At 37.6% G+C, this 27,631-nt stretch overlaps 1 protein-coding gene across 5 annotated transcripts in view; it reads right to left on the bottom strand.

The window, feature by feature from the left end:
• The window catches only part of NOL4 (nucleolar protein 4), a 189,293-nt gene that overhangs the window by 70,364 nt on the left and 91,298 nt on the right, over positions 1-27,631 (bottom strand). For all 5 annotated transcript variants that reach the window (XM_077783766.1, XM_077783765.1, XM_031504026.2 and 2 more), the window contains one exon: positions 7,855-8,138. In XM_077783766.1, coding sequence (XP_077639892.1) covers positions 7,855-8,138 — 284 coding nt within the window. The remainder of the gene's footprint in view (positions 1-7,854; positions 8,139-27,631) is intronic.

Below are 27,631 nucleotides of genomic sequence, written 5' to 3'. Positions count from 1 at the left end.
ACACATTCCATCTGGAATCAAGAGCAGTAGTTTCTGGTACTTTGACCCATGTGCTCTTCCTTCTTGAAAAAAAAATCTCTAAGAAAATTTATAAAAGGTCACATCAAAACTTAGTCTCTTCCATGCCAGCTTTCCATTAGCTGAGATTTCATACACATATGGAGCCAGATTGTGTCCTCCATTACAGGTATGTAAATCTGGAGTAGCATCATCAGCTTCCATTTAATTAACCTGGAGTTACATCATTGGAATGAATGCCCTGCAGGAAATCAATTTCACTTTCAAGAGCTTTGACTGAACATGAAAACCTGCTGCTAAATGTACTTCCAATGGGAAGAACTAGACACAGAACTGATGGTATCATAGACAAAGGACTTTGATGAATGTGACTGTTAGAGAACACTACAAAATCCATATTTCCTGACAAACACAACACTGATTTTCTTTTCATGCAGCTGCAGTGGCATGAAAAACATGCTCTTCAAAACAGTGATGTATTTAGCCATTTATTATGGGTAACCCCCAAAATCAGAAGATTCAAGTCTGGAAAAAACAGTGCACTATAAAACCATAGTTGCTACGCTTGAACAGTGATTAAATAGTGATTATAAAACCACTAAACTAACATCAAATTTTTTTTGGTACTAAAGAGCTTCTCAGTGGCCTCTAACAACTTCTTTACAACAGAGCAGCAAAAAAATATTTTTTTTTCTTCATAGAACAAACATGCTTTATCCAAACAACAAATAAATTGACTTTTAGAGTCAGAAAACTGTGATTTTTCTCAGTTTGCTTATTTTCTAAAAGTAGGGAATAGTAAAACCAAGGTGTCAGATAAAATGGTAAAGTAAAACATAAAGAACTCAGACTTTTTGAGAGCAACTTCTAAAACTCCTATGCATGAAGCAGAAATTCATTGGGAAAGAGAAAAAAACAGGCTAATTTGTAGGTGAGTGGGCAGCAAAAAAATCCAAAGTCACAAAACTGCTTGCAGACACCTTTTGTTCACCTTTCATTGAAGTTTTCCATGCGCAGGAGAACAGGTTTATGTTCTATTGTAGTCCATCAATCTCCCAAGAAGAGAAAAGCACTGACATGCCAGTTACCTTTGCACAAACTTGAGCATAGCAGAAAAAGAAGATACATACTTCAACAGAGCACTTGAGCCTACCTTCACACACCAAAGATGTGAGATGCAAGACTCAAGCTTGTATCATCTGCACGTGATGGTGGCAGGGGTGGATTCTGCCTTCAGTTCACTTCTTTTATCATCTTTACTTTTAAATCTCAGTAACCATTTCCATGGATTTAGTGGAAAGCAGCAATGATGGAACCCATTGGGTAAGTTGGATGGCAAAGCTTCGTAAAGCAAAGCTGGAACATGTCACCATCCTCTCCTCAGTGCTGATTGGAATGGTGAAAGCAGACTGGACCCTAGTGGAGCTGCAGACTCATTCTGGGCTGATATCACATTGATACAGAGTGTTTATAATGCCGGCTTTCCCTTCTGCCCCACTCCTGTTGTTTGCTCAAAATCTAGTATGTCCCTGCTTGTAGTAATATGTCCTGCCAGGTTCTGACAAACCTTTCACCAGATTTTGCTTCACTCTTCATAAGTTATGACAGCAGCAAACAGTATTTCATGCTAAACCTCTTCCTAGTCCTAACAATTAAGCCATAAAATAAGGCTGTCAAACCCCTGGACTGCAGACTCTAAAGATATTTTCGTAAACAAAACAGCAGTCAGTAAAATATGGCATTGCTTGAACACTTTCTATCTGACCATGGAAATGGAATAAAATATGCCAGTTAGAACAAATAAACCAAAAAAAATCTAATTTCTTCTTATGCCATATTTAGGTAGTGAGATCCAACTTCAAGCAAGGGAGACAATGAAAAATTCTGAGTAGAGATTAGTTGGAATCAAAGGATCCTTTCTGACAGGCTAAACTATCAATCCAGATTAATTATCTTAACTTTGGCATTTAGCAAAATAAACTAGATGGGCAAAAGAGTATTTTCTTTGTACTAAAAAAGGCAACAGGTAGAGTTTAGTGGTATCCTCAAAAGAGGAGGAGACACTTCTATCTTACCCTTTCCACCTTCCCTCCTGCTTAGAGCCGAGGTAACCATTGAGGAACACACCACAATGCTCCCATTCAGCTGAAATCTGTCTATTCCACTCTAATATAAATAATCAATGATGATGGAGGGAAAAAAATTTGAAATATTAAGTAAAAAAAGAAAGAAATACACCCAAAAACAACATCTCCAACACTGTTCTTAACAGCATGCAAATTCCCAAAGTCTTCAACTCCTGCTTCAAGTAGATGCACACCTGTTTAACCTTTTATTAACAATTTTTTTAAAATTAATTACTTCATAAGTTTCTCGATAGGCCTCTATCACTCTCCATTAAAAGTGCACTGCAATTCCTAAGGATTACATTTGCTTTAGAAAAAGCCATATGCTCCCTTATTTTCTGACCATGGCCATTTCCCTAAGCAAATCTGCAGACAGAGGCACAGGGAGCTAGACAGGCAGTGACTCCACTTGCCTCAGAAACTCAATATCAGATGTGATGATCACTGGATTATAGGAATGACCTTTCACCTTTTGCTAAGATGCAATCACATCTTTTAAAAGGAGAGTGAGGACGAAGTACATCAAGACTCCACCTTGCTCCTCGTAGATGGTGTCTGTCTGTAGCTAAATTCATGTGCACTTTTGGAAACCAGATGGATTCACCACAGATGACAACAGACCTACCAGTATAACTGCATAACCAGGTCAGGCTGCTTGGACACTCGTGTCTGGTTTCCCTGGGTAATGACAAGCTCCATCAAAACACATTTTACAAGATTCTGCAGCTGGACTAACCACTGAAGATGACTAAATTTTAACTGGAGTATTGTGCAGGAGTTTCAAACTTCACCCAGGACCTCATACATGCTCTGGCTTTCAGATGCCATACAAGGTTACAGCCTTTAAATACCTTCTTGGAGCGGGCCCTGTGTTAAAAGCAGACCATGCCAGGCTAACCTATCATAGTGTAGGTACATCCAGTACAACAGTGCTTGAAGTTGCAATTGCTGGAAGCAAACAGCCCCTGGCAATGGCCCATGACAATAACTCTGTTCTTTACATCAAGCTGTAGAAAAAAGGTTGAAGAACACTTCAGAAGCCCAGCATTAAAGGAGAGACAGAAAGATTATAGTTTTAGAGATTACATGAAAATTCTGCCTCATGGTGAACAACTGTAGCTATAATGACATGCACATTAGAATGCAGTATTATAATTAAAGGTCATGGTATGCAGCAATCATTATTTACTGTTCTCTCCTTTAAAACTATGCTTTTCTCTCCAGACTTAAAGGAAAAATTTCTTATCTTGTGCAATTTTTCAAGAAGCCAATTAGACACCTGAGCTAAACATAATGCATATTAACTTAGCCTACCATACATCCAGAGACTCAAGGTGTCCAACTTTCTACCAGAAATTTCATCTGGTAGAAAGAAAGAAAACAAACTGGTTGCAACTAGTAGGTATGTGGACAAAATGGGCAGATGTATTATCCTTGTTACCTCATTTTAATACCTCTCCAGGCATTTATGATCAGTAGCATATATTTCTATCTGGAAAATTCCACAAATTTTTTGCATATTAGGAGTGCCCCTTGCAACACAGACATAACAAACCATTTATTAATCCAGGTAAAATAATGGCATAATGTAAGTATGAGTAAGTATGTATAATGTAAGTATGAGTTCAAAAGCCTGTTTTCCCATACTATATTAAAATAACATTGTTATCCAAATGCAAAACAGACAAAATCATTTAAAAGGAGTAGGCTTGCTGTATTTAATGAAATAAATACTTAGGAGAGATAAAGGTATATAATAACTTTTTAAAATAAAAGATATGGTACAGGAAGTAGCAACAACAAAAGAGTCAGCAATAAAAAACCTCAGTGCTACAGAGACTTCACCAGAGTCATAAAAAGCCCATCAGGCTCAAACATAAGTAATGATCTAAAATAATTTATATGTACATGTAACTATTTGAATGCATACAACCACATTTGCAGAGCATTTGCTGATGAATATTTTCTAAATATTTTCTAGTACAAAGACCCAGACCAGTTAAGTATTTTTGCACTTATGCAAAATTTCACAAACTTCAGTTTAGTGCTAAATGGTTGTAGAAATTCCTGCTGCTGTGAACAACTAGGTTTTACTGGAGGATCTGTTTCCTAATATATACTTAATAAAAGTATATATATATCTAAAGTGTGTGAAAATATATATATATATATATACATAAATGTGAACATATATGCTTTAAACACTACAAAAACCCATTTTGTCCTTGCACAACAAACTTCCAGTGAATTGTAAAACATTTTGGATCAGATTTTAAGGTTGTTAGAATTTGGCAACTCCCTCCACCCCACTCAGGTCATGATCTTTTTGAAAAAAGAAGAGATTACCCCACATACTGACTGCCTGAACTGAGGATTCAAAGTAACACTGTCCATTGAAATGCCATACTTGTTTAAAGAGTGCTACTAACACCAGTTTTAAAAGTCATATTCTGAAATAACTGAACCAAGCGTTCTTTAAATAATATACTTTAGTTGTTCACAGGGTTATCTAATACACAGTTGTTTATCAGAGTTTTTTCAGGCAAGAAAACTTAGTTTATTATTAAAAAACACAAACTCTACATTTCTTACAAATCACTAATTATGTCCTCTGTGTCTATAGGCCTGATTCTAGGAAAATGTTAAGTATCCCTGTTTTGATATCCAAGATTTTTTTGCAGAATAATACCACTATTTCCACAAACTTTCCCTATAGCATAAGCATATAATCGCTTCAAATAGGTATGGACAATATGAATATTCTGAAAATTTATCTTCCACAAAAAAATAACCATTTTCAATAAAGATTTCCCTTTTGGCTTTCACATTTTCAAAGCAAATATGATGGGGAAAATGACCATTTTTATATCAACACCTTCTTCTGATCAAAATTCTGCAGCAGATACAAAATTGTCTATCAGAACATGTCAGTCAAGAGATCCTCCTAGCTCCATTCCTTTGTCTCTGAATTTCATAATCTTGACTATCCCAAGAGAATAACACCTTGTGCAAGTTAAATGGAACATTGTAGAAGTTGGAGGAAGCATAATGTATTTCTTCCTCCAGTACTAGCCCAATAATTGAAATATATTTCCCCTCACTTAGAAAGTAGATATTTTCTTCAGTAACTCATCTTACAAATTTCTAACAAATTTTGTTTATCCCAGGATTGTGTTCTTTCTGAAGTCTTTACTCTATATTTAATAATGTTTACTGCATATCTAATTAATCATATACTTAAATGAACTCTAAACAGCAACATGAGTTTCACTAGGACAAAAAGAAGAGACAAATCTGCATATTGTTGGCAATATAGAGTGGGCAGGATGACAGCAAATGTGAAAGAATGTATTGATGTGGGGGATGATTCTGGCCTCTTAAAATTTGTAAAGAATGAGATGGCTTTGTTTGTCATCTAAATTTATTATGGATTTTTAACACTTTTTGATATGTTTTTCTTGCATCTGAGTTGGAACTGACTCAAATTGGAAAGTGAACATTAGGCTACGTTCTTGTCTTAGCTATAAATGAGTGTCACATTAAGACTCCTCCCCATCTTTGCCAAGCTTATTTGTTTATTTGCAACAGTGATGGCATAAGCAATGACCTACCTCAGGCAAAAGAGCCTGTGTGTCTATCAATATTTGGATGATGGGCCTATAAAAGGTTCATTAGAACAATCTGCCCTGAAGCAAAAGAAGATACCATTCATATCAGCCAATTTGGGACCCACTATGCAACTCAAAATTCTGAGTCAATTCAGCACTGGGGTTCATACACAGGCTGAGAATACAGCTAGTCAGAACATTTTTCATAAAATGCAGGCTTGTGAGAAAAAAGTATTCTGTACAGATAAACAGTTTTTCACAAATACTTCACAGAGAAGGTGTTGGGACACATGGTTTGCTTAAGGGCCATGAGAAAGACTAACAATTTCCCATTTAGCCTCCCTTTGTTCTATCCACTAATACTTAGACACTTAAGTTACAAAATCATTACAAGTTTTTATTTTTACTCCAAAGGTAATGAAGGTAAGAGATAAAACCTCAGTATGATTAAATGTTGTTCTCTAGATATCAGTCATGTGTTATCCCTTTCCAAGTATGTCTAAGGATTTTAACACTCCTGTTTCAAAGCCCTGTAAAAAATTGTGCCTATTCAAGGTATATCTATGTTGTCAGGCTACTGAAAGCTAGTGACTAGCATTAACAGCCTTTGGATCCAGGACTCACATCCTATTATTGCTGCTGTAAAAATGGTAAGCCATCAGATCATCAGATACTTAAAAAAAAAAAAAAAAAAAAAAAAAAAAATAAAAGGAACTTGTGACCAGTAAGATCAATGGGTAAATTCTGTGATACATGCCATTTACTCACCCTCCCTACTGTAGGCCCTCAAGAAAAACACCATCCTAGAAAGCTACCTAATTTAATCTGTAAGATCTGTCTTTATCTACAAAATAACACCCTTGCTTATCCTTGCCCACATAATAGAAACTACAGCAAAAAGCCCTCAGGGGATTACAGGTTCTTAAAGCAAACTTGTCAGTTTTAATTCAGGTTAGGTGCCTGCATAACACAATCATGAAGAAACCAAATCAGTTCCTTTCAGATGCTGATAATTCACTGATAGGAATTCTCTTGGCCATACACACTTAACATTCATGGATTAATTCTTGTCCAGGTTTTGGTGAGAAAGAGTTCATTTTCTTCCTAGTAGCTGGTATAGTAATGTGTTTTGGATTATGTATGAGAATAATATTGATATCATACTGATGTTTTAGTTGATGCTAAGCAGTGCTTACCCCAGGTTAATGATTTTTTCAATTTCCCAGGCTGGTGAGCAGGTGCACAAATGGCTGGAAGGGATCAAGCCAAGAACAGCTGACCCGAACAGGCCAAAGGGATATTCCGCACCACAGAGAGGACTGTCCAGTATATAACCTGGGGGGAGCTGGCCAGAAACTGTCAATCACTGCTCAGACACTGACTGGGCATTGGTCAGTGAGTGGTGAGCAACTGTATTGTGCAACACTTGCGTTTCTTGGATTTTATTCCTCTTTCGCTTTTTGTTGTATTCTTTTTCATTACAATTATCAGTAATAGTAGTAGTAGTAGTAGTAATATACTTTACTTTATTCCAATTATTAAACAATTCTTATCTCAACCCACAGGTTTTACCCTTCTTACATTCTCCTCCTGACTCCACCAAGGCAGAGAGTAGAGAGAGGAGTCAGAGAGTGGCTGTGAGGTACTTAGTTGCCAGCTGGGTTTAAATCATGAAAATTCTACAGATACATAATAGATACATATATATCTCCATATTTATACACATATATATATGTATCACACTATTTATGTACTTTAATATATATTTTTTTCAAAACAGTAATGTAGATAGTTCTTACTAAATGGATTGATAAAATTCATGTCTGGTGGAGAACCACACCATTTTTGCCTGTGTGTCAGCACAATATATTTGCCTATACATATATATTCACCCATGTGCATCCACATACACTTAATGTACGTATGCATCATATATGGGTAACAGAGCATACAAATCTACATATGGCATTTAAGTAATAAGCTGACAAACATTAGACACAACACATTAAATGCTTAGCTGGGAATAACCTTTAGTTAGGCCTCACAAATCTTTCTTTTGGGAACTACATGCTTCATATCTGGACCATGTGGAAGCATCTTACCTTGCTTCCATTTTCTCTTGCCTCCCGTTCCATCTTGAGATCAGAAATTAGGAGAGTCTTGTATTTGTTCTTTCCATTACTGCTGTGATCATCTAGTCTGTATTCTGAAGTCAGCTGAGCAGAGAGGGGGCTGTCACTCAGGTTCAGAGGCTGCTCATCCTGCTCCAGATTTGTTTTGCCATTACTGTTGGTTTCTGCCATCTCCCTGCAGTGTGTTCCCCCTGAAGCATTGGAACTGTGTCCCACGGTCTCATTGCCATTAAAACTCTCTGCAGCTGAATCATCTATTAAAAAAGATACATTTTCAGTCACATGCCATGTAATCATCTCTGTCCAGTTAAAAATAATTTATATATTCACAGGTTTTTTTCGAAAGAGAATAAAAGCTGTTTATATTACTGGCACCAGTAAATTTCTGTAGAAAGTGCAAACACACTCCTCCATGCTTTAAGTAAATCTATAAAATATTATTATGTAAAGGGAAATTGTCTGGGCTAGCACTTTAGAACCACTGTGTACATAAAGGATAATCACAAAGGATTTTTTAGGGACAAAGTGATAAAGTCTGCCTTGATCAATCTGGCTGTCCATATGCCTATGGATCTATTTAGATTCTTATACCATACTCATTACTGCACTATTACATATTTCTGAAATGAACCGAGGTGCACATGGTACTCAGAGAGAATCTGAATCTCAGGTTTTAAGTGTGCAGAACAGCGCTGTCATATCCATAAATATCTTCTTGCAGAGAAACAATGTAAATACATCTGATGTGTTCACTGCTGTCAGCAGAGATTATACTAGAAGAGTTGATTCCATAAAGATAAAGATATATATAAAGATCCTGTCTTCATTTTGTTCAGCTGCCCATTCACTTCTTTCATTCATTGTGTGTTATAATATACTTTAAAATATTGATAAATAGTGGACTAAATTATAAACCTGAAATCTCCATCCAAAAACTGTGCATGTGTCATTGTTACCCTTAAGATTTTATGGCTGGATTGTATGATTTTAATAGGTGTCTTCACATGGATTATGGATTTGTGTATCCTTTTCTTGTCAGTAATGGAATTTGCCACCTGTCCTACCACTCAGCCCTTCTTTACTTCTAAACAATCTTTTGGTCAAAACATTTTATTTTTCAAAGGATTAAATGGCAATAGAATTTGGCACTGACTTTGCCCTTGTTCTCTAAAGCACCTCTGTTTTGGCAATGTACACAGTTTTGCTAATGGTGCAAACACCTGCCCAGGGCTCTACAAGCATTTGCTTAGTGCAGACTATGATGCTGGAAAGTCAGGAGTCAGGAATTCATTCAGATTGAAACTGGAGATATGGAATGAGATGGACCTTAATACATAAGCACCTTAATACACCATTGTTACCATCTTTTTTGGGCCCTTCTAAACAACTTCCATGGAAAAGAAGCTAACATGTTTATACCCATGAGGAATTTTTTAAAAAAAACCATCAGGATACATCCTTTAACAGATGTGCTCATAAATACTCATGCTTTAACTACATGATTAATCAAATTGTTGACTCACCATCATTATTACAGCAAAAAACAACTATTCACCACTTTCAGATGAGATTTTTAAAAGAGAATAGTGGATAAATGGGTAGTGATCTAATTCAATTAAATTCTTAGAATGACAGAGACAAGATATCATAAATAATTTTCTTACTTGCTGCACTCAAAAAACATTTTTATGCCATAAATACACACAGGACTGTGTATGTAGTATGAACATATTTTTTAAAAATTGCTTTGTTTTGTAAACTGTTAAAAAAAAATCCAATTTTCTAACACTATAAATTGAGTCATAATTTTTAAAAAATTATTTAAGGAACATTTTTTTATTGTTCTAAGACAGATGTATAACAAATGGCTACAATAAAAAGCAACCAACTATGCTTTGGTATGTATCACTTTTACATTACCTCTTGGGAATACCAACGTATATACAATAAAAGACATAACATTCCTAGAATAAGACTTTTAAATGTGTACATCAAACAAACTTGTAACAGAGCAACGCTGCTTGAGGATTTCAGCTATGTAAGTGAATAAAAAGAGCAGGATTTATCCTTAATAAACCTTATATCATGCCCTGAGACTTATGTCTTCAAGGCCATAACACATAAAAAAGGCTAAAATGCTAACATAATTTCAGAAATAAATAAGAAGTTTTATTATTCCAAAATAGAAAATGGAATTCTAATATAGGGTCTTAATTTTTTTAAAGAAAACAATTTTTTTAAAGAAAATAATTTTTTTAAAGAAAATAGACACATTTCCATATTTTAAAACACATCTTTTAAAAGCTCTGAGATAACAGAAAAAATCCCAGAGATTTTTTAACAGAGAAACACTTTGATTACTGTTGTGCTTAGGACTGTTAACAGATAATTGGCTTCTTGATTAACAGTTTAAAAAGTGACAGCTAGTTTCAAATTAATTAAATCAGTTATTGAATGGGTCACTGAGTGAGGGATGTTCTTCCCTTTGAAGAGCCCAGAAAATTCCCTGCTGTCGGCAGAAAAGACAGAAACAAGTGAGTAACCAGAGGATACAAAGAACCATCTCAAAGGTGGGGGCACTGCCTACCCAGCAGCACACGCTCTGATCCCTGGGGAACTTCTGTGCGCTGGCTCTCCGGTGTCCTGGCTCATGCAGTGCAGAGGAACCTCTACCAGGACACAGACAGCTGAATGGGAATGATGAGAGCTGTGCTAAGAGCTAGATCCAGGAAGAGCCAATTCTCAAGCACAGCTGTTAGTTTTGCCTAGCAATAATGCTTTAATTTCTTTTTTTGTTGCCCTGTATGACATACGGTTGACAACTAAACCTTACAAATGCGTGAGAATGTTCCAATGCAGAAGAAAAAATAATCTTATGTTTGTTCTAAAATATGATCACTCAAAAGAATTCTTATGTTGAGTAAATGTGATCAAGCATTGTAATACTCTGAAACAATTGAAAAGTTTTTATAACATTTTTGCTTTTCTTCACAAAAACTTTGCTTTTCTTAGCAAAAACTTGATGGCAAATCTTGGTTTCTACTAGAAAGTAAAATATCTGTTCTTACAGTAATTTCACATTGCTTTTTAGAGATGGGAACTTGTTTGTCAAGATAATGGTCAGGAAAATGGCCACAATGGGTATGGTATAAATCACACTTTTGTCAAGTAAACAGATATATATATTTCCATAAAAGAGATGAAGAAAAAATAGAAAGTGGTTTAGTAATAGTTTCTTACAGATGTTACCAAGGTAACTAGATTACAAGGTTTAGTACATTTCTCCTCCCTGGGTAGCTGTCTATTTTTGCTAAGAATAAGGCTACTTTAAAGCAGGAGTTTCTCAGAAAGTATCATAAACATGGAACACATCATGGGTCTGGGGAGAAAGGCAAGAGCATCTCACCGGGGAAAGGAAATTGATGTTCATCCTTGGATACAGGAAACTACAGCCCAAACACCTCCTGACTACTCCTGGGCCTGCAGGGACTGCAAGCACTCATGGACATCACATGGATGCCAAGGGGCAAGAACAGATCCATGGAGACTTGTTCCTCAGACCACATTTCCCAGTGGTGACTGCCTCTGCCAGGGGCGGGAGGTGAGACCTCATCTCCTGACAGCTCCTGGTGCAGCTGGTGAGTGGGGCTGCACCTAAAGCAGAGACAGCATTGGGACCAGCAGTTTGTTCACAGTTTTCTCACCTTCATATATCACAACACCTCAGCAACAATGAACTGGGAATGCCAAAAGCCTCTTCTCTTACCCCTCCATCCAACAGAGACAGAGGCACGATGGCTTGGGAAGAGCTTGAGGAAGAAGTGGCTTTGTCCAGCTCTGGCCACTGGCCCCTGCTCCTTGCTGGGAACTCCACAGAGATGAGGTCCACCCCAGAGATGAGGTCCACCTCAGCCCGGCACATGTGAGGCAGCAGCCATGACCAAACTGCAGAGCTGCCCTCCCACGGGAGGCTCAGAAAACCACAGCATTCCTCTCTGGGCTCACTTCAGCCCCACTGCTGGTCAGAGGGCACTCCAGCCTCCCTTCCCACAGCTGGCTAATGAATGCAGTATAAAACCCCACTGAGGCAAGGGCAGCACATTTTCAAATCCTGTCTCTTGTCTGAACCATTGCTGCAGCGTGAATTTTATGGAAAGACCTTGAGAGAAGCCTGCCATAGGCACTGGGAGCTGAAAAGCAGGGGGAAGCAAAGAGGCCCCATGCCCTGCATTGGGTATTAGGGCAGTCATAAATGAGGCTGTGGGATGAGCTCACATCTCCATCATGATACAGGAGCTGCTTCTATCCACAAGTATCAGCAATGACAGAAAATCAGCCATAAAATGCTGCTTGTTCAGAGCAGGGCATGTCTCTGGGAACTGTGCAGCTGTCAAACTCTTACCCCAGAATGCTGGAATACTGAAAGTAAATCTACAACTAGTTTTGTTACTTAAGCCTGAAAAGGAAGCCTGTCTGCAAAATACTTATTCACATCTAAAACCAGCAAACTTGGGCCTCCTTCACCTATGCAGAGATGGACCAATATTTCTTAAACCTCTTGGTGCCAACATCTACTTCTTCCACCTTGCACACTGCTCCACACTGATCCTGTGCTCTGGTCTGAACAACACCCTTTGGACACCTTTAGTCCAAGTATTCTTCACATCAGAGGTAATCAACAGAACAAGGGGTAGCGGCTTTAAACTGAAGGAGACTAGGAAGAAATGCATTACTGAGGTACTGGAATAACTTGCCACAAGAATTTGTAGATGCCCTATCTCTGGGAGTGGTTGAAGGCACACTGGATGGTGCCCTGGGCAACCTGGTCTAGTGGAATCCTGTTCTACAGTTCTATGATTCTAATTCTCAAAACAACATCTAAAGTAAATTTTTTACTTCAAGTTAATGTCTTATCATATTGCATTACAGCTTCCAGTTCCTCCTTCCAGATCCCACTGAGACCAGCAAGATACAAAGTGACACCAGCTTTATTTTTGAACACATGAGAATCCCAGATTCCTACTGTGAACTTTCCAACAGTCATCCCTGTGTTAGCTTTTCTCTCTGCTTTTGAAGGAAATTTGGAAATGGAGGAAGAAAAGACAACGCCAAATAAAGCCCAAGCAAACAGAAGCTCTAAGTTTTGATGCTTGGAACTATTGCATCCTTCACTTCAATTACCTGCCACAGACATTCATATTATCATGGCCTAAATCTCTTCCCCAACACAACTTCCCTGTACATCTTAGATTCTGCAAGGTGATATCAGTGGCAGATGGCATTTTAAGGACATTCTCATTTAGAGCAGGGAACTAGGTCTTAATTTATAGGAATGTTCTCCTACATTCTCCTACCATCTCTAGATTTATGAATGGGCCAACAACATAGATAGCTATAATTAGAGAGTCTGTGGTTACAACATACAGTCATTCTACACAGAAGGAGCTGTCTTCAGACCAGATATGTCAAATGCTCAACACCATTCTCAGTAAGAGTGCTTTCTTAAGGAAAGCAAGTTGAAGTGTGCACCAAATCTTGCTGGAATAACAAGTTCATCAAACACTTGTTTTCTGAGAGCACATATTTAAGATCTGAATTCTAAGTGTCATTAAGTACTGTGAATCGCTAACCAAGGTACAAATACATACTCTCACTTGTCTCCTTGAGAGAAAAATCTCCAGATGTTCTAAAGGATCTCTTAGCTATCAATTTCATACTCTAAATCATCCAGAATTCTCACATTCCTTGCAGGTAAGACAGGAATGAATTAGCAAGCCATTCTACATAAAGACAAATCCCTGAATATATTCTGACCCTCTTTCAAATAACTTCTCAGGAGAGAATGCAATTAAGATTTAGAGTATGCTTTAACAGTTTATACGGCTGACATTTCAACTACCTGAAACACATTTTACTAGTCAGTAATGCACAGGGCTAGGCTTCAGCTCTAACAGCAGTAGTGTGGCACAGTCCTGCAATCATACAGCCACATGGAATTTCAGCTCCACTTAAAGGGCAGAAATCCTGCTAAGAAACCAATCAAAAAAAAAAGGAAAGGCAATTAACCTTACAACACCTTTGGCTATTTTGAGACAGTCTGACTTCATGAGGGGACCCTACAAACCAAAACTACTCCTAGTAATAATGAGTCTGATTAACCACATCAAAAGAACAAGGCAATTGTTGGGGCCACTTTGTTTGTTCTGCTCTAAAGAATAGAGATGGGGGAGGGCCCACATGCAGACAGACACTGTGAAATCTCCAAGGTACCAGGCACTCAGGTTAAATGAACATTTTGAGTGGGCTGCTTGTCGACAGAGAATCTCTGAGAGCAGCAAGATGGGTAACTGTTCCTTCTAAAAGGAGGAGATTGGAAGTGAATGAGCTGAGTGGGATGAGTGAGACTGAAACTTCTTGCTGTGCAAATGCAGGCTGTCATAACACCCACTCTTAAAGATTGTCTACCAAAATCCTGGATGATGAAGGTTGCTTTAATCTTGTTGAGCTGGATACCATCAGCCCAGACCTTGAAAACACCGCCTTACACCCTTAGCAATCCAATCCATTTGAACATGGTCACATGCAAGAGGCAGTACTGCAGACCAGAGAGTGGCAGGTTCAATATCAATTTTGAATTGTCATGCTGTTCTTCTTAACCTTTGGCTTCAATCAGTGCATGTGCTTTATTTTCCTACGTTAAAATTCAACTTTAATGAAAATAATATGCTGCATAAGCAAACATTATAAACTAAGTTAAATTCCTTCCACAATTCCACAACACCAAAGCAACCTTCCTAATGGGGACTAATGAAAAAAACACTCTTTTGGTGGCAATAGACAGCAGGCAGGTTTGGAAGAGGAACACCATGAATCAGACAAAAGGTGGTGTACAGTGCTGACTCACAGAAATTTCTGTAGTATAAAATATTATAGAGACTTTTCTAAATGAACTGATAAAAGGGCAAGGACACATTTCACTCCCACCACTTTTCACAAGGACTGTTTAATACTAATTTGTCACAGTTATGTATCTGATTATGCTTCATTTACATCACAATTCATATTTGAAGCATAAGTTCAATACATAAAAGCCAGTCCAAATCAACCCTATCTATTAATCATCTCCATTCCTTTTCAAATTGTTATATAGAACAGGAGTTGAATTAATGGAGGTACCAAGGTGATCTCAGACCTTCCCATTTCATAAAGCATAAGAATGGTCATAGTTTGTGAGATAAAAAATCCATTTAGTCCAGTATCCTATCTCCTAATCAGTGGTTATGAGGAGATGTTTAGAGAAGAGCATATGCATTTCTTCCTCCTGTGGATTGCTGAGTCCTTAATAATTTCAAACACAATCTTCCTAAGTAGGATGTGGCTTCCAGGTATGTGCTGATACTCAACATGTTTTTTTCCTTCCAAGTATCCAGTCTTTCTTTGAACCTGTATTAATCTCAAGCACCCTTCTCTGCTCCTCAAAATAAATTACTGCCACTCTTTCCGTTTCCACTGTCCTGTATCAAGGAAACAAAACACAGGAATTAAGAGGTGGGCAAGAGCCTTTCCAGAGGACAGAGAAGGATGGTGTACACAGAGCTCCAACCTTTTATTCTCAGTGAGACTGCATTTGGTCTATTACAAGAACATGTATTAATTTTCCTCTTCAGTTAACCTCAATAACAATAACATATATGCTTTCCTGATGGCATTGCCTTCTGTGAATTCAGCTGTGGATCTCACTGCATTGAATTTAAATCTGAAATGTCCATCAGTTTCAGTGATACTTATCAACAAATTCCTTACTGTTATTTTCAGTGGTGGAGGAATAGGACAGGAGCTACTTCATATGACTGCATGAGTTTATGAAAAGAAAAAGAAACAGAGAAAACTGATCCTTAGCCTTGTAAACAAGAGTACAGTAATTCTGATATACACATGCACATACACAGTGGAATCAGCATTAGCCAGGCTGTAAATCTTACTTCATTATTAAACAAACATTTCAGTAATTCACAATTTTCCATGGTTAAACATCTCTTCTTGTTGGAGGCACAAAACAGGAAGCTATTCTATTCAATTATAATGCTAAATAACAGAGCAGTGAACAACTGCCACTCCATGACATCAACAACCATCAGAAAAATAATACTGCCCTATCAGTCACAGCATTATAGGAGGGCTCATTTATAAAGCTTCATGAGTGACTTGCACATTTACTTTTTTGCCTGCAGAGCAACTGTCCCTGCATATGCACAGCAAGGAGATGAAGGAGCATGTCTATTAGGAGGGTACTGCTTAAATAACCAGTTTGAAAGCTCACTGGGTGCACAGTGGCCTTATTACTACTATGTGTCTAGCTCATCCTTGCTCTTTAGCATTTGCACTTCAGAACACAGAGCCCTTACTGCCTCTGGGGAGAAAAATCCCTGGTTTTCCCCTTATTCTGGAGAAACCTCCAGGATGCTTTTTATGGCAAAGACTCTATCAAGCAGTTCTCAAGGCAGAAAAACTGCAATTCTTCTAAAAGTTTTTATGACTCATATAGGATCATATTTAAGAGGCAAAATGTCATCTGGCACCCAGAACATGGCTTAGAGCTCCATTTCTGGGCAAGCACTGCAGGAACAATTCTCAGTCCGACAGCACCAGTGGTGCTCATCCCAAAGAGGACTCCAGACTGCAGAGCAGTTTATTGATAAGAAGCTAGGAACTGAGGAAGGCTGGGAGACAGGTAAGCAAATAGGATTCAGGCAGGCAAATAGGACTCTTACGTTTGAGGGTCACTAAAATTCCGACCCTGCACAAAACACATCAGCAACAAAGATGTTTGAGACTGCAATGTATTGTGAAAGGGAGAAAAGTGAAGTCTTTTCTTTAAAAAAGAGGTAACCTAAGAGATCTTGCACTCTCCTCTTCCCTGTCCAGCAGGAAGAGGCTTATGCTTTAGCATAAAAAGCAGCAGCTGCCACTGTTCCTGGCAGCATGAAGAATCTGGTGCTGTGCCAGTAGCAGACAAAGAGTACCATCTAGGTGCATGTTTGGTGCCAAAACTGCAACCCAAATGGAGCTGAAAGGAATTATGTTAAACTTATCTACCATTTGGACCCAGTGTGGGTGCATAGTGTTGAATTTTACTTCATCAGGATTTGCCAGAAAACAAAAGCAAAGAGAAGAGATCAAGTTGGAGTCAGTAAAAGAAGTTCTGTGCAGACTGGATGCCCCCAAACCTGGATTTTTTAATAAAGCCCTTTAAAATATATCCCACCAGGTTTATTGTGCTGAGTGGGTTCAAACAGTGATGTCAGTCTGAATTTCTTTATGGAAGGGTGAAGCCCTGAGCACAAGCAAAATAAGTAATTGTTTGACAGCTCTGCATCCCCTCAGCAAATTGCTGCCTACTCTTTCATAAGAGCAGAGGCTATTGAAAGGTTCATTATACCCCCCTCATCAGTAAAACTGTGAGACAAAAGAGGAAGAAGCCATAAGAATATACAGAAATGGCTGCTTTGAGCTTCATATGACCTTAACAACATTTACCCCGCATTCTGACCTGGGTCCCCAAAGTTTCCAGTACTAATTGCTGGATTTGCCTGTTTGCTGTATTCCAGAGAGCTGAGTATAAGTTTCCTCTTGAAATATGAAAAAGCGTATGTCTTAATATTGTGCTTGTCACTAGATGACCACAACAGAGTAGAAATAAGGAAAAAAAATCTTACCTACCCAAAAACAAACAAACAAAAAAAAAACCCCACCAAAAAAACCCGCAAAAACTAAATCAAAAACAAAAACCCACAAACAAACAACCCAAGAGAGAATTGGGAAAATAAACCAATACATTCCCAGATATACAAAAAGCAGGAGTTCTGCTGAAGTTCAATGGATTCTCTTATTGTATTTCAAGTTTTATTTTAGAACTATTTTGAAGAAGACTTGCAAGCATTCTTTATTTTTTATTTGTAATTTAAAAACATTGTCAGTAGTTGCCAACTGCTATTTAGGCACATAAAGCAAAGAACAACTGAGATCAAAGTGCCCTGTCAGTCCAGTATTTTGAGTATCTCTATAATCATGAAAACAGTTCAATTGAGTTGACAGTATAAATCTCAGTAACAATATTCTCTAATAGTTCAGACTCATTAGACTCTTCATGATCATTTTTGTCACTCTGTAGTTCAGAATTTCAAAACTACAATCTAATTTTCTTGTTTGGTTGATTATTTACACAGCAAAGTATCATCTAAAGACTTGTATTACTTAAATGAAAGCAATTGTATTGTTACTTACAACGGCATACAAAAAGCTAGGACATGAAAACTCCTCAAAAGAAGTGAAAATATTTCCTATGATTTTCTTCTTTTTTTTTTTTTTCCCATTTTATAATGTTGGTAAAATGAAGCAGTTTTTTGCAAAAAAAACCTTTGTTTTTCACTCTGGAACAATTCTGTCAGATCCTTTCCACTCACATTAACAGAGAGGCTTTCAGGAAAATTTTCTACCTCAGCAGAGAGTAAAACAAGTGCCTCTTATATTCACATACAGAAATTCAATTTAAAAATAGGTAATAAGCATACAATTGGGAAGAAGTAGAAGAAAAGTATGTGGAATAGGAAGTAGGAACTTAGAGCCTTTGTTCTTCTGTGCAGTTCTAGTGTTATCAAAGATCAATTAAAACTTCCTCAATACATTAGGAAAGTGGATGTTAGCAAATCTGAGAAGTCAGAACAGTAAATATTCAAGTGCAGAGCAACCCCACAAGGGTTGCAACCCTTGCAAGTGTGTAGCAATCCCATAAGGGTTGCTCTTTCCTTATTTAGTGGCTGTGATGCAATTAATGTTTTTGCTGGGACAGAGTCGTTGTGAGTCAAGTATACAACTCTATTACAGATAAACCATAAGTTTAGAAATTCAATGAATTCCAGAGCTTGGAAACCTGCTATTACAAACTTCAGCAAATAAGCATGTCTGGGGGATATAAATTATATGTCCCATTTCAGTTTTGTTTGCTTTTGATCCTGCCACTTTAAAATGCTTTTAAGTGTCCATGACAACATGTACATTACAGTTTCCTGCTTTGAGCATGTAATGGGTAGCAACAGTAAGTGGTCTTCTCACTGCTTAAAGAAAAACACTCTTCTGGTCACACAGGACAGCACTTGACAACAGACTTGGCCTTTCTTCATCTGGCAAGCAACCATTTTTGAATGATTATACCCATTGTGACTTTTCTATTGCATTTTTTACTGTATCAAGTGTAAGTTTAAAAAATTCAGCATCTCTAGTGTTTAAGTGCCAGCCCAAACACCACCAAAAGAATGCAAGAGGTGGTAAGAGTCAGCAGTGCTAAAAATAGTCAGCAATGCTACCTGAACACAAAAATACTGCCACTGAGGTAAAGGACACAGCCTATATGAAGCCTTTATAGCATGCTGACTACAATTATAAGGCAGAAAAATAAGCAGTGCTAATGATTTACCTCCCTTTGATCCAAAAAAATCTGTCTCAAGTAGTGAAAGCCAAAACTTCCAAGTGAGACGTATAGGCATTATCATACTCAAGATATTACAATCTGCTTGAAAGTTTACAACAGTTAATGTTCCTTCCTACTACAAAATTATATGGCCCAAGTCAGAAGAATCCTAAAATATGTAATATAACTTGGGTTGAAAAATGGCAGATTTGCAAACTCTATCCAAAAATGTCCATGGTGTGAGACATTTGACATCAATCGGATGGAATTACACAGAAGATAGCAGAGCTCCTATGAGGTATTAATGCTACAGGAAAGTGTCTTCTACCTTCATTAAAGTCACCACTTTTAAATACCATTTTGCCTACAGATGTTGATTTTCAATCTGACTGACAAAATTAAAACATGCTTTTTTTTTTTTTTTTCAGAAACTATTTTTAGGGAAAAAAAAGAAAATAATCAACCAGGTTTTTTTTTCATCCAAGTCAGTAATTTTCTTCACAATTCCCAAAATATAGATGAGAACTTGATTATATATTGGCCAAAAAGGGACTAGAATAAGAGGTATATGAACACAAAATAAAAAAGGAAAAAAAGGTTTTGCTAGATGGTCAGACCAAGTAACTATAATTCAGAGCTCAGAAACTTCACAAAGGATCTGACATATAGTTCTGGCATATCTACTGCTAATCCTCACCAGAGCGGTGGACTTGAAATTTTCACTGCCAAACCACCTGACTAAGCAATGCATCTCTTGTTTCAAACTTTCCCTCCCAGTGCTGTGCAGTGGACTCCGCTTTGGTGGGAAGAGAGCAAGTATGAGAGTGTGTAATGAACAGCCCTGGAAATGAAAGATTAAAAATTGAAAACTTCGTGCACTTGAAAACTTTTGCATGAAGGCTATCATTTTACACTTCCTTTCTGGGAAGCTAATGCCAACAAACACACTACAGGTTTTTGAACTTAATACTATTTAGTAACTTTCAAAAATTTTCTTCTCATTAGAGGCAGTCAGTTTGCCCCTGATGAAACATCACTGAGACCTAGACTCAAAACCAGAGTACTCAAAAAGGCCAGAAAATAGGGCAAACAGAGTACTAACCATCAGAGAGAAACCATGAGCCGTTTTGCTATTCTTTGCAGACTGGTAAGATTTATTAGGAAGTAAAATAATTATTCCATTATTCTAATTCACTTAAGAGTTTCTGTTAGCCCAGGAAAATTCAGCAACAGCCCAGTGCACACACAGTGTAAATTGTTGCATGTGCTTTTCCTGTACTTTACACTACTGATAAGGTACCATTGCCAATGGCATTTAAGAATGTTTTAATATCAGCAAGTCAGTCCTATTTTCACTCAAATTTCAACAACTACTTATGTACAAATTGTAGTTAAATGTCAGAACACTAAAAAGGGAAAGAATAAAATCTTACCAAAGAGTCCAACTGTAATACCTGCTTGGCCTCCTTATGATATGGGACTGACTGAGAATAAAGGGCAGCATGGAATTGTAAAAACGTACCATTGGGCTGGCCTAACAGATGGGTGTGTGGAAACCAATCAGCTGCTCCTACTAAAGCAAGAATTCTGCCCACAGATGATTTTCTCTGTGGCAAAGCTAGCTTGGAGACGAAGGGGAAGCCTGGAGTAAGAGCACTCACAGATATTGGTGCTATTTTAAATAGAGAAGTAAAACTGAAGATATTTCAGAATCTGATCTATAATATTTTTCCCTTTACACTCTGTAAACAAGATTATTTGGCCCATGGAATACTTTATCTTTTGAAAGGATAAGCATTGTGTAGCTACTTTAATCTAATTGAAATGCACATTAGAAACAGAAACAGATGTATGTCAAACAGCTGTATGGTAGACCTGTTCCCAAGATTCCAGAAAACTTAGAAAATATAGTGTTTAAAAAAAAGCAATGATGAGAATAAACAGCACTTCTAAGAATCTTTTTTTCTGCTTAGTTAAATTGCAAATGTCCCTCAAAACAGCAGAATCCTGACAAATTCTTTCAAGTTTTAGATCATTACTTTGCAATTACTAACATCCCCTTCATAAACTGATCACCTTCCTTCCTAAATAATAATTAGAAATAATTTCTGAGAGAACTGGGTTTTTCAAAAGCTAAGTTAGAAATTTATACAAGCAGAACATGGATATGAAGATGGGTGTGAGAATAGATTAACCTTATCTCTTCTGAGTGGAAAGTTTTTACCACTGCATAGAGTAAAAAAGTTACACTTCTGAAACACACTATTTCAACCCTGATCACAAATAGTGTTATTCCTAATAAGTATTATAGTCTTGGGGGGGGGAGGTGAATTTATCTTTTATATCCAATATAAGAGCAAACATTAGGACCAACACTCAAAAGAGTGAAATGTTTACTGTGATCTCTTTCACAGAACACAAGCAGGTTTTTCCTTTTCTGCAATTGCAGACTGTGGAGTTGCGTTATTTGTATGTTTTATTATTCTTGTATTATGTATCGGGTTATTCCTTTGTACCCCCATGTACAACTTGGTTTGTCCCCAGTTTTCCCGCCTTGTCCTCCCTTCGCACCTCTCCAGTGGCTATCCATCACCCTGGAAGAGGCGCAGCCTTTCCCTTTACCCCTCCCGGGTGCCTTGTCTATCACTCGGTGCCCCTTCCCATCCATCCAGAAGCTTCTACTCAGGGCACCGGGTGATTGGGCGAGGACCTGGGGCTCCCCCCATATCCTTCCCCCATTGGACCCCACCATATCCCCCCATCCCGGAGCCACCCCCTATCCCTATCCCCATTGGTCGTTGGATACCCCTCCCTTACAGTTTATAAGCCAGTGCAAGCACCTTGTGCTTGTTCCTGTTGGCTGGCATCGTTCTAGGATATTTGGCCCTGTTGGGTCACAATAAACTTGGACTTAGCCCCCAGCAGGATCCGCTCTTCATTTACCACCGCGAGGCTTGCTAGCGCTGCCCGGGACCCACAAAGGCACTCTCCAAACCCCAGCTGGGAGCGGCGGAGGGTGCCTCCATCGCCCGCCCTCGCCCCAGGACGAGAGCTAGCCAGGGCTGAGAACAGGGATCTGGGGCGGGAGCGCAGCAGCAGACAACTGACAACTGGCATCAGAAAAAATAATCAATCACCACAATCAAATCTATTAATTGCACTTCAAACACAAATTTGATTTGTTGCTGATGGCACCTGGTGATCCAGGTAGGGCAGCTTCCAAAGACTGTTCCATATTCTGGATGTAGGAATAGGGATAATCAGAAAGTTCAGAGACAGATATTTCATTGGTCCCCAAATTACAAAACAATCTGAGGAAAGCATGACCTTACCACCCCTGATTAAGTTAGTGCAATGGGCTCCATCATACGGAAAACTATTGACACGGGTCAAAATATCTGTCTATTCAGGTAGTTAAATTTCACCTGTCTGAGCAAAGAAACAGTGATCAACTTTGATTCTGCAAAATGTGAATTAAAAAACCCATTTTGGAGGAGTCAAAGCATAGTCTTTCTAAAAGAAAAAACCCCACTTTATTACACCATGACAAATATAGTGGCTCCAGTCCTGGAATATTTGGAAGGTGGTCTAAAGCTATCATCTTCTTTAGAAAAGTCTGCAATACCTAAGAGATATTCTTTGCATTCCCCTTTATGCAAACAGATAATACAAATTTTATAGTTCCTGATCCTGTCAGTCAGTGTCACCCTAGGAAAACTGCTCTTGGAAGCTTTTGAAATACTGGTTCAAAACCTTTTAGGCTCACCCAAGAAGTCTTTGAAGATGAAAATATTCTCAGAACTGCTTTAATTTCAGCATTATCTTCTTTTGTTGAAGAACACTTGGGACAGCTCTAATTTGAAATATTTTCCAAAAAATACCAAAACCATCCGCCAATTCTCAAGTGGCCTGTTTTCCCAAGAAACACTTATTTTTAACTTCAGCCCTGCAATCGGCAGTTTCTGGAGATTCCTACGCCAGGAGTCCGTGTGAAACTCAACACCACAGCTGCTGATGCAGGAGTTGACGATAAAATACAGGGATTAGAGTCTGAGCTTTTGTGTCAGACATGAACATCTGCTGACAGTGCATTTGCAGACAGTAAAAAGGACTGAATCTGTAAAAGCATCAGGTGTTAACCACCATAGAAGCCATTAAAAACAATCTTCAGTAGTTTACATAGCAGTAAAGAGCCCAATGGAAGGACATTAGTGAATATCACAGCACACTTGGTCTTGGACTTGAATATCCAAATGATAGTTTTGATCAGACCCCATTTAGTTTGCTGCTGACTGAAGGCATTCACAAATCACAGGTGCAATCAGTGGTTGCCATCAACCCACACATACAGCACTTGTCTTCTCCTCAGTGTGTTTCAGAAAACAATTTCAATCATAACAACTAGAGAAATGACAAATTCAAAATTACCCATTATTCACCCACAGAGAAACCATTAAAGGGATCCAGATAATAATCTATTTTCAAGAATGATTTTGCAAAGATAAAATAAAATACGCTACATGTGAAAAGATCAATCACTCATATCCTGAGCTCACATTCATCCTCCCATCCCCTGTTAAATTTTCAGTGGACTCTTCTGGCAACAGAACAACAGAAACACTGGATTCCTACTGTATATAACTTCCTGCTTCAATTGAAATTTTGGTATTATTGGTATTTATATTTTGATATTTGGAATCTAAAAAATCCAAAAATGTAGCATTGATGTTTAGGACACATGTGTTTCTCTCATCTTCCTTATAGCCACCTACTGTCATGCCCTGATAAACAACCTCTGGAAAAGACAAAAATATTCAGATTACAACAGATGACAGCATAAAAAATTAAATTAATGGAGGTATGACAAAAACAATTGTACTCTTTTCAGTACTAGGGCTGCCAGATAGATTGTATGCAGTATCTCAACTACTGCTAGAAAAGAGAATTTGCCCAGCAATTCTTAGTTTCCCTCCCTTTGTGTCTGACCCTGTTAAAAATTAGCATTGCTGTTTTGCTTAGCTCTTTAGCTAATATAAAGGACCTACTATGCAGTAAGCCACAGAGCCAGCAGCATAGCACTGAGAAAGCACTTTTTAATTTACACCTAGAAAGCTGGCCAGAAGAACATCACACACTGGGCTAAAATCTACCTTTGGATGCATATGATCTTAATTTCACTAGAATCAACAGGACTCAGCATGTGCAGCCTGTGAAATAATTCAGTCCATTAAATTCATGCCATTTACATACAATCAGTGGCTTCAGAGGTTTTCTTTTGAGAGGAAACGGAAGACAAAGGAGGTGTAAAATAATCAAAACATTCCCATGTGGATGGCTATTATTGTTTCAAATTAGGACAAACTTTTAACTTAAAAGATATTTTAAAATATTTCAAATAAGTTTAAAATAAAAAATTGATTAAAATATTTAAAGACATAAAAAATTCAATAGATTTAAAATTCCTGTTTTAAGTGAAGGTACACTTCTTTCATTGAGGTCCACTTTGCTACCATCAAACTGACCATTTACAGTGTCTTTGGAAACTTTTTTATATAGATAGATAGATAGATAGATAGATAGATAGATAGATAGATAGATAGATAGAGCTAGATCTAGATCTAGATATAGATATATGTACACATTTTAAAGGAAATAAGGATATAAAAAGAGGCAGAGATGCCTCAGGAAATAAGATGCCTTGCAACCAAAAAAAATATGATCACTATTACTGATTCTTATTAAAATGTGTAGGATAAATCTCTGACAAGTAGAGACACACAGATATTGCATATGACATCTATATATAGTATAGAAGTGTGATTTCTGCTACTGATTTAATGAGAATATCAGCAGCAAGATCCCTTCTGGACAGAATAAAGTTTGTGGCTTTATACGTATGGATGTTAAAAGCCAGGTTCTGCAATGAGCAGTGTACCACCCAGTAAGTGTTGAACATTTTATCTATTTTTCCCTGAATGAGAATCTCAGTAAAAGACAAAGAAATTCTTAATCATTAATTCCAAATGGAGTCTGTAAGCAGATGCTGTGCTGTACAAGTTTTGGGGGCTATTTTTGCAATAGTGAGAAATGTTTCAAGGAACGAGAGTGACACAGTATTGACAATAGTTTTCTGTTTGGTGCCATAACTCAAAACCTTGTTCTGATCAATCAGTATATACATTAAATTATCCTACTTACTTTTATGCATGGAAAAGATGCATCAGAAAGCATTATGTTAGCCAGTCCAACATCTGACCAGAAGACAGCCTAAACACTGGGACACAGTGGAACAGAGAGAAGGCAGTTCAGGAAGAGTGTAATACCTATTGGGAGTGGGAATGATGGGCAGGAAAGGAATGAAGAGAAAAGCCTAGGCAGAGGACACTCACCCACTGCTGTAGGAAAGCCATCAGCTGTCAGAACAAGAGAGTGCCAAAGGGAAGTCCTGGCAGAACACACAAGTTCTGGTCTTTTTAAAAGTTTAGAAACTCTGGCATTTTTGTATACAGCAAATAGAGTCAATTTTGCTTTTTCATTTCTGGTAACTCAAGGAATTTCATTTTATTTAACTGATACAGAGTTTATACAGGAATTTCCTCAAGTTTGGTGGCCTGAATGCTTGAGTGTGAGCAGCCCTTACCAACTATACCTGCAAGTGTGTAATACAATCCCACTGCTACAAGGAGCATTCATACACTTTCCCTGGAAGAGACTGTGAACACAGGCTATGGATTTGGATGCATGCTTTGAAGCCAACTGCATTTCCTCACATGCAGGTAGTCCTGTTTACTCTTGTCTAGAAATGCAGATAAGAAATTCAAGTCCCTTTGTGAAAGCTCCTAATAAAACTTGGACTAGTTTCCTAAAATCACACACGTTGTAGAGGACTGAGTAAGATACTCTTTGACCAGGCAACATTACTCCACTTAGCACAAGTTAAACGCTGCAGAAAAAGAAATGGAAACAGATCATTGCCTTGCAACAAAAAATAATATCCAACTTTTCAGTTAATTAATTTAATAAAATGACACACAAGGTAGAAAATATGTGCATTTAACAATCTCAATTATTTTAAAGGCTATAAACAGACAAAAATATATCCTCACAGAGATATTGAAAATATACAATGAAACCTCTGGGAAATCTTTCCCAGTGTGTTTTTTATCACAGAAGGGACTTTTTAATCACTGATTTAATTTGACACATATCAAGAAATAATTTCATAGTGCTCTTTCTAATTAAAAGCATTTATTTGATGAATTTGCTCTTACCCTGATCCCCACTTTGCTTGACATTTCTGTGGAATCTCTATCACCCATATGTTCACCACAGATTCAAGGATCAGCCTAAATGACGACTTAAATATTCCATACCCTTTGTGTTTATTTCTACAGTCCTCTATAATAGATGTACTGCAGTTAATAGATGAGTCTGTTAACTGCAAAGAAGACACAGTTTCTTTGATTATCAATCTTCTCACTTTTTGGTAAAACAGCCCAAAAAAAGAAGTTTGAAGAGAAGACAGATTGCTAACCAATCTGCAGCTAATGTGTGACTCTTTCTGAGCTGTCCTGGGAGGAAGGAGAAAAAACCAACCACTGTCTCTTAACTACCCATGCCATGGACCCAAAACTCTGGAAAGGTAACACAGTGCCCTTTTATCATATCAGCAAGACAACTCTGCTTTTAGCTCTATAGACACACAGAGAAACATGGTATATGCTGTTTCTTTAAGCAGACTGTGTGTTTACTAGGATTTTTCAACAATAACCTTTATAGATAGGAGGAAAATACCTATCCTGCAAGGTGAAAACAGGTCTTTAACTTCCCCAGTGTTACATTATCATTAATTACTCATGGGCCTCATTAAAACAAAGACTCCACTTATCTGCATATGTATATGCTTGTATGTATTGCAAAAGCACACAAGCATACATAAATTTCATACATGTAAAACATATATGCATAATAGATATAAGTTAGAGGGTATGGCTATGTAGAAAATAACCATTAAATAATTATAAAGGTTTTCTTTTTAATTAAAAACAGAAAAGGCATGCATACTAAAAATGCAGGAATATATAGACTGAACATATAAACTGGTGGAAAAATTAGTTTAGGAAAAGCTGACAGTAATAAAAAGCAGACAGTTAAAATCTTACTGCAAACAGTCTAGTTTAAATCTGGGAATCCTGAGCATCTATTAAAGTGAAATGCAGGATCATATCAAAGAAAAGCAGAACATTTAAATAACCAGAAATGGAAAATCTAGAATATCCT

Source organism: Lonchura striata, chromosome 1 (genome assembly GCF_046129695.1).
Source record: "Lonchura striata isolate bLonStr1 chromosome 1, bLonStr1.mat, whole genome shotgun sequence".
NCBI lineage: Eukaryota > Metazoa > Chordata > Aves > Passeriformes > Estrildidae > Lonchura > Lonchura striata.
This window is presented reverse-complemented; position numbering and strand designations above follow the sequence as displayed.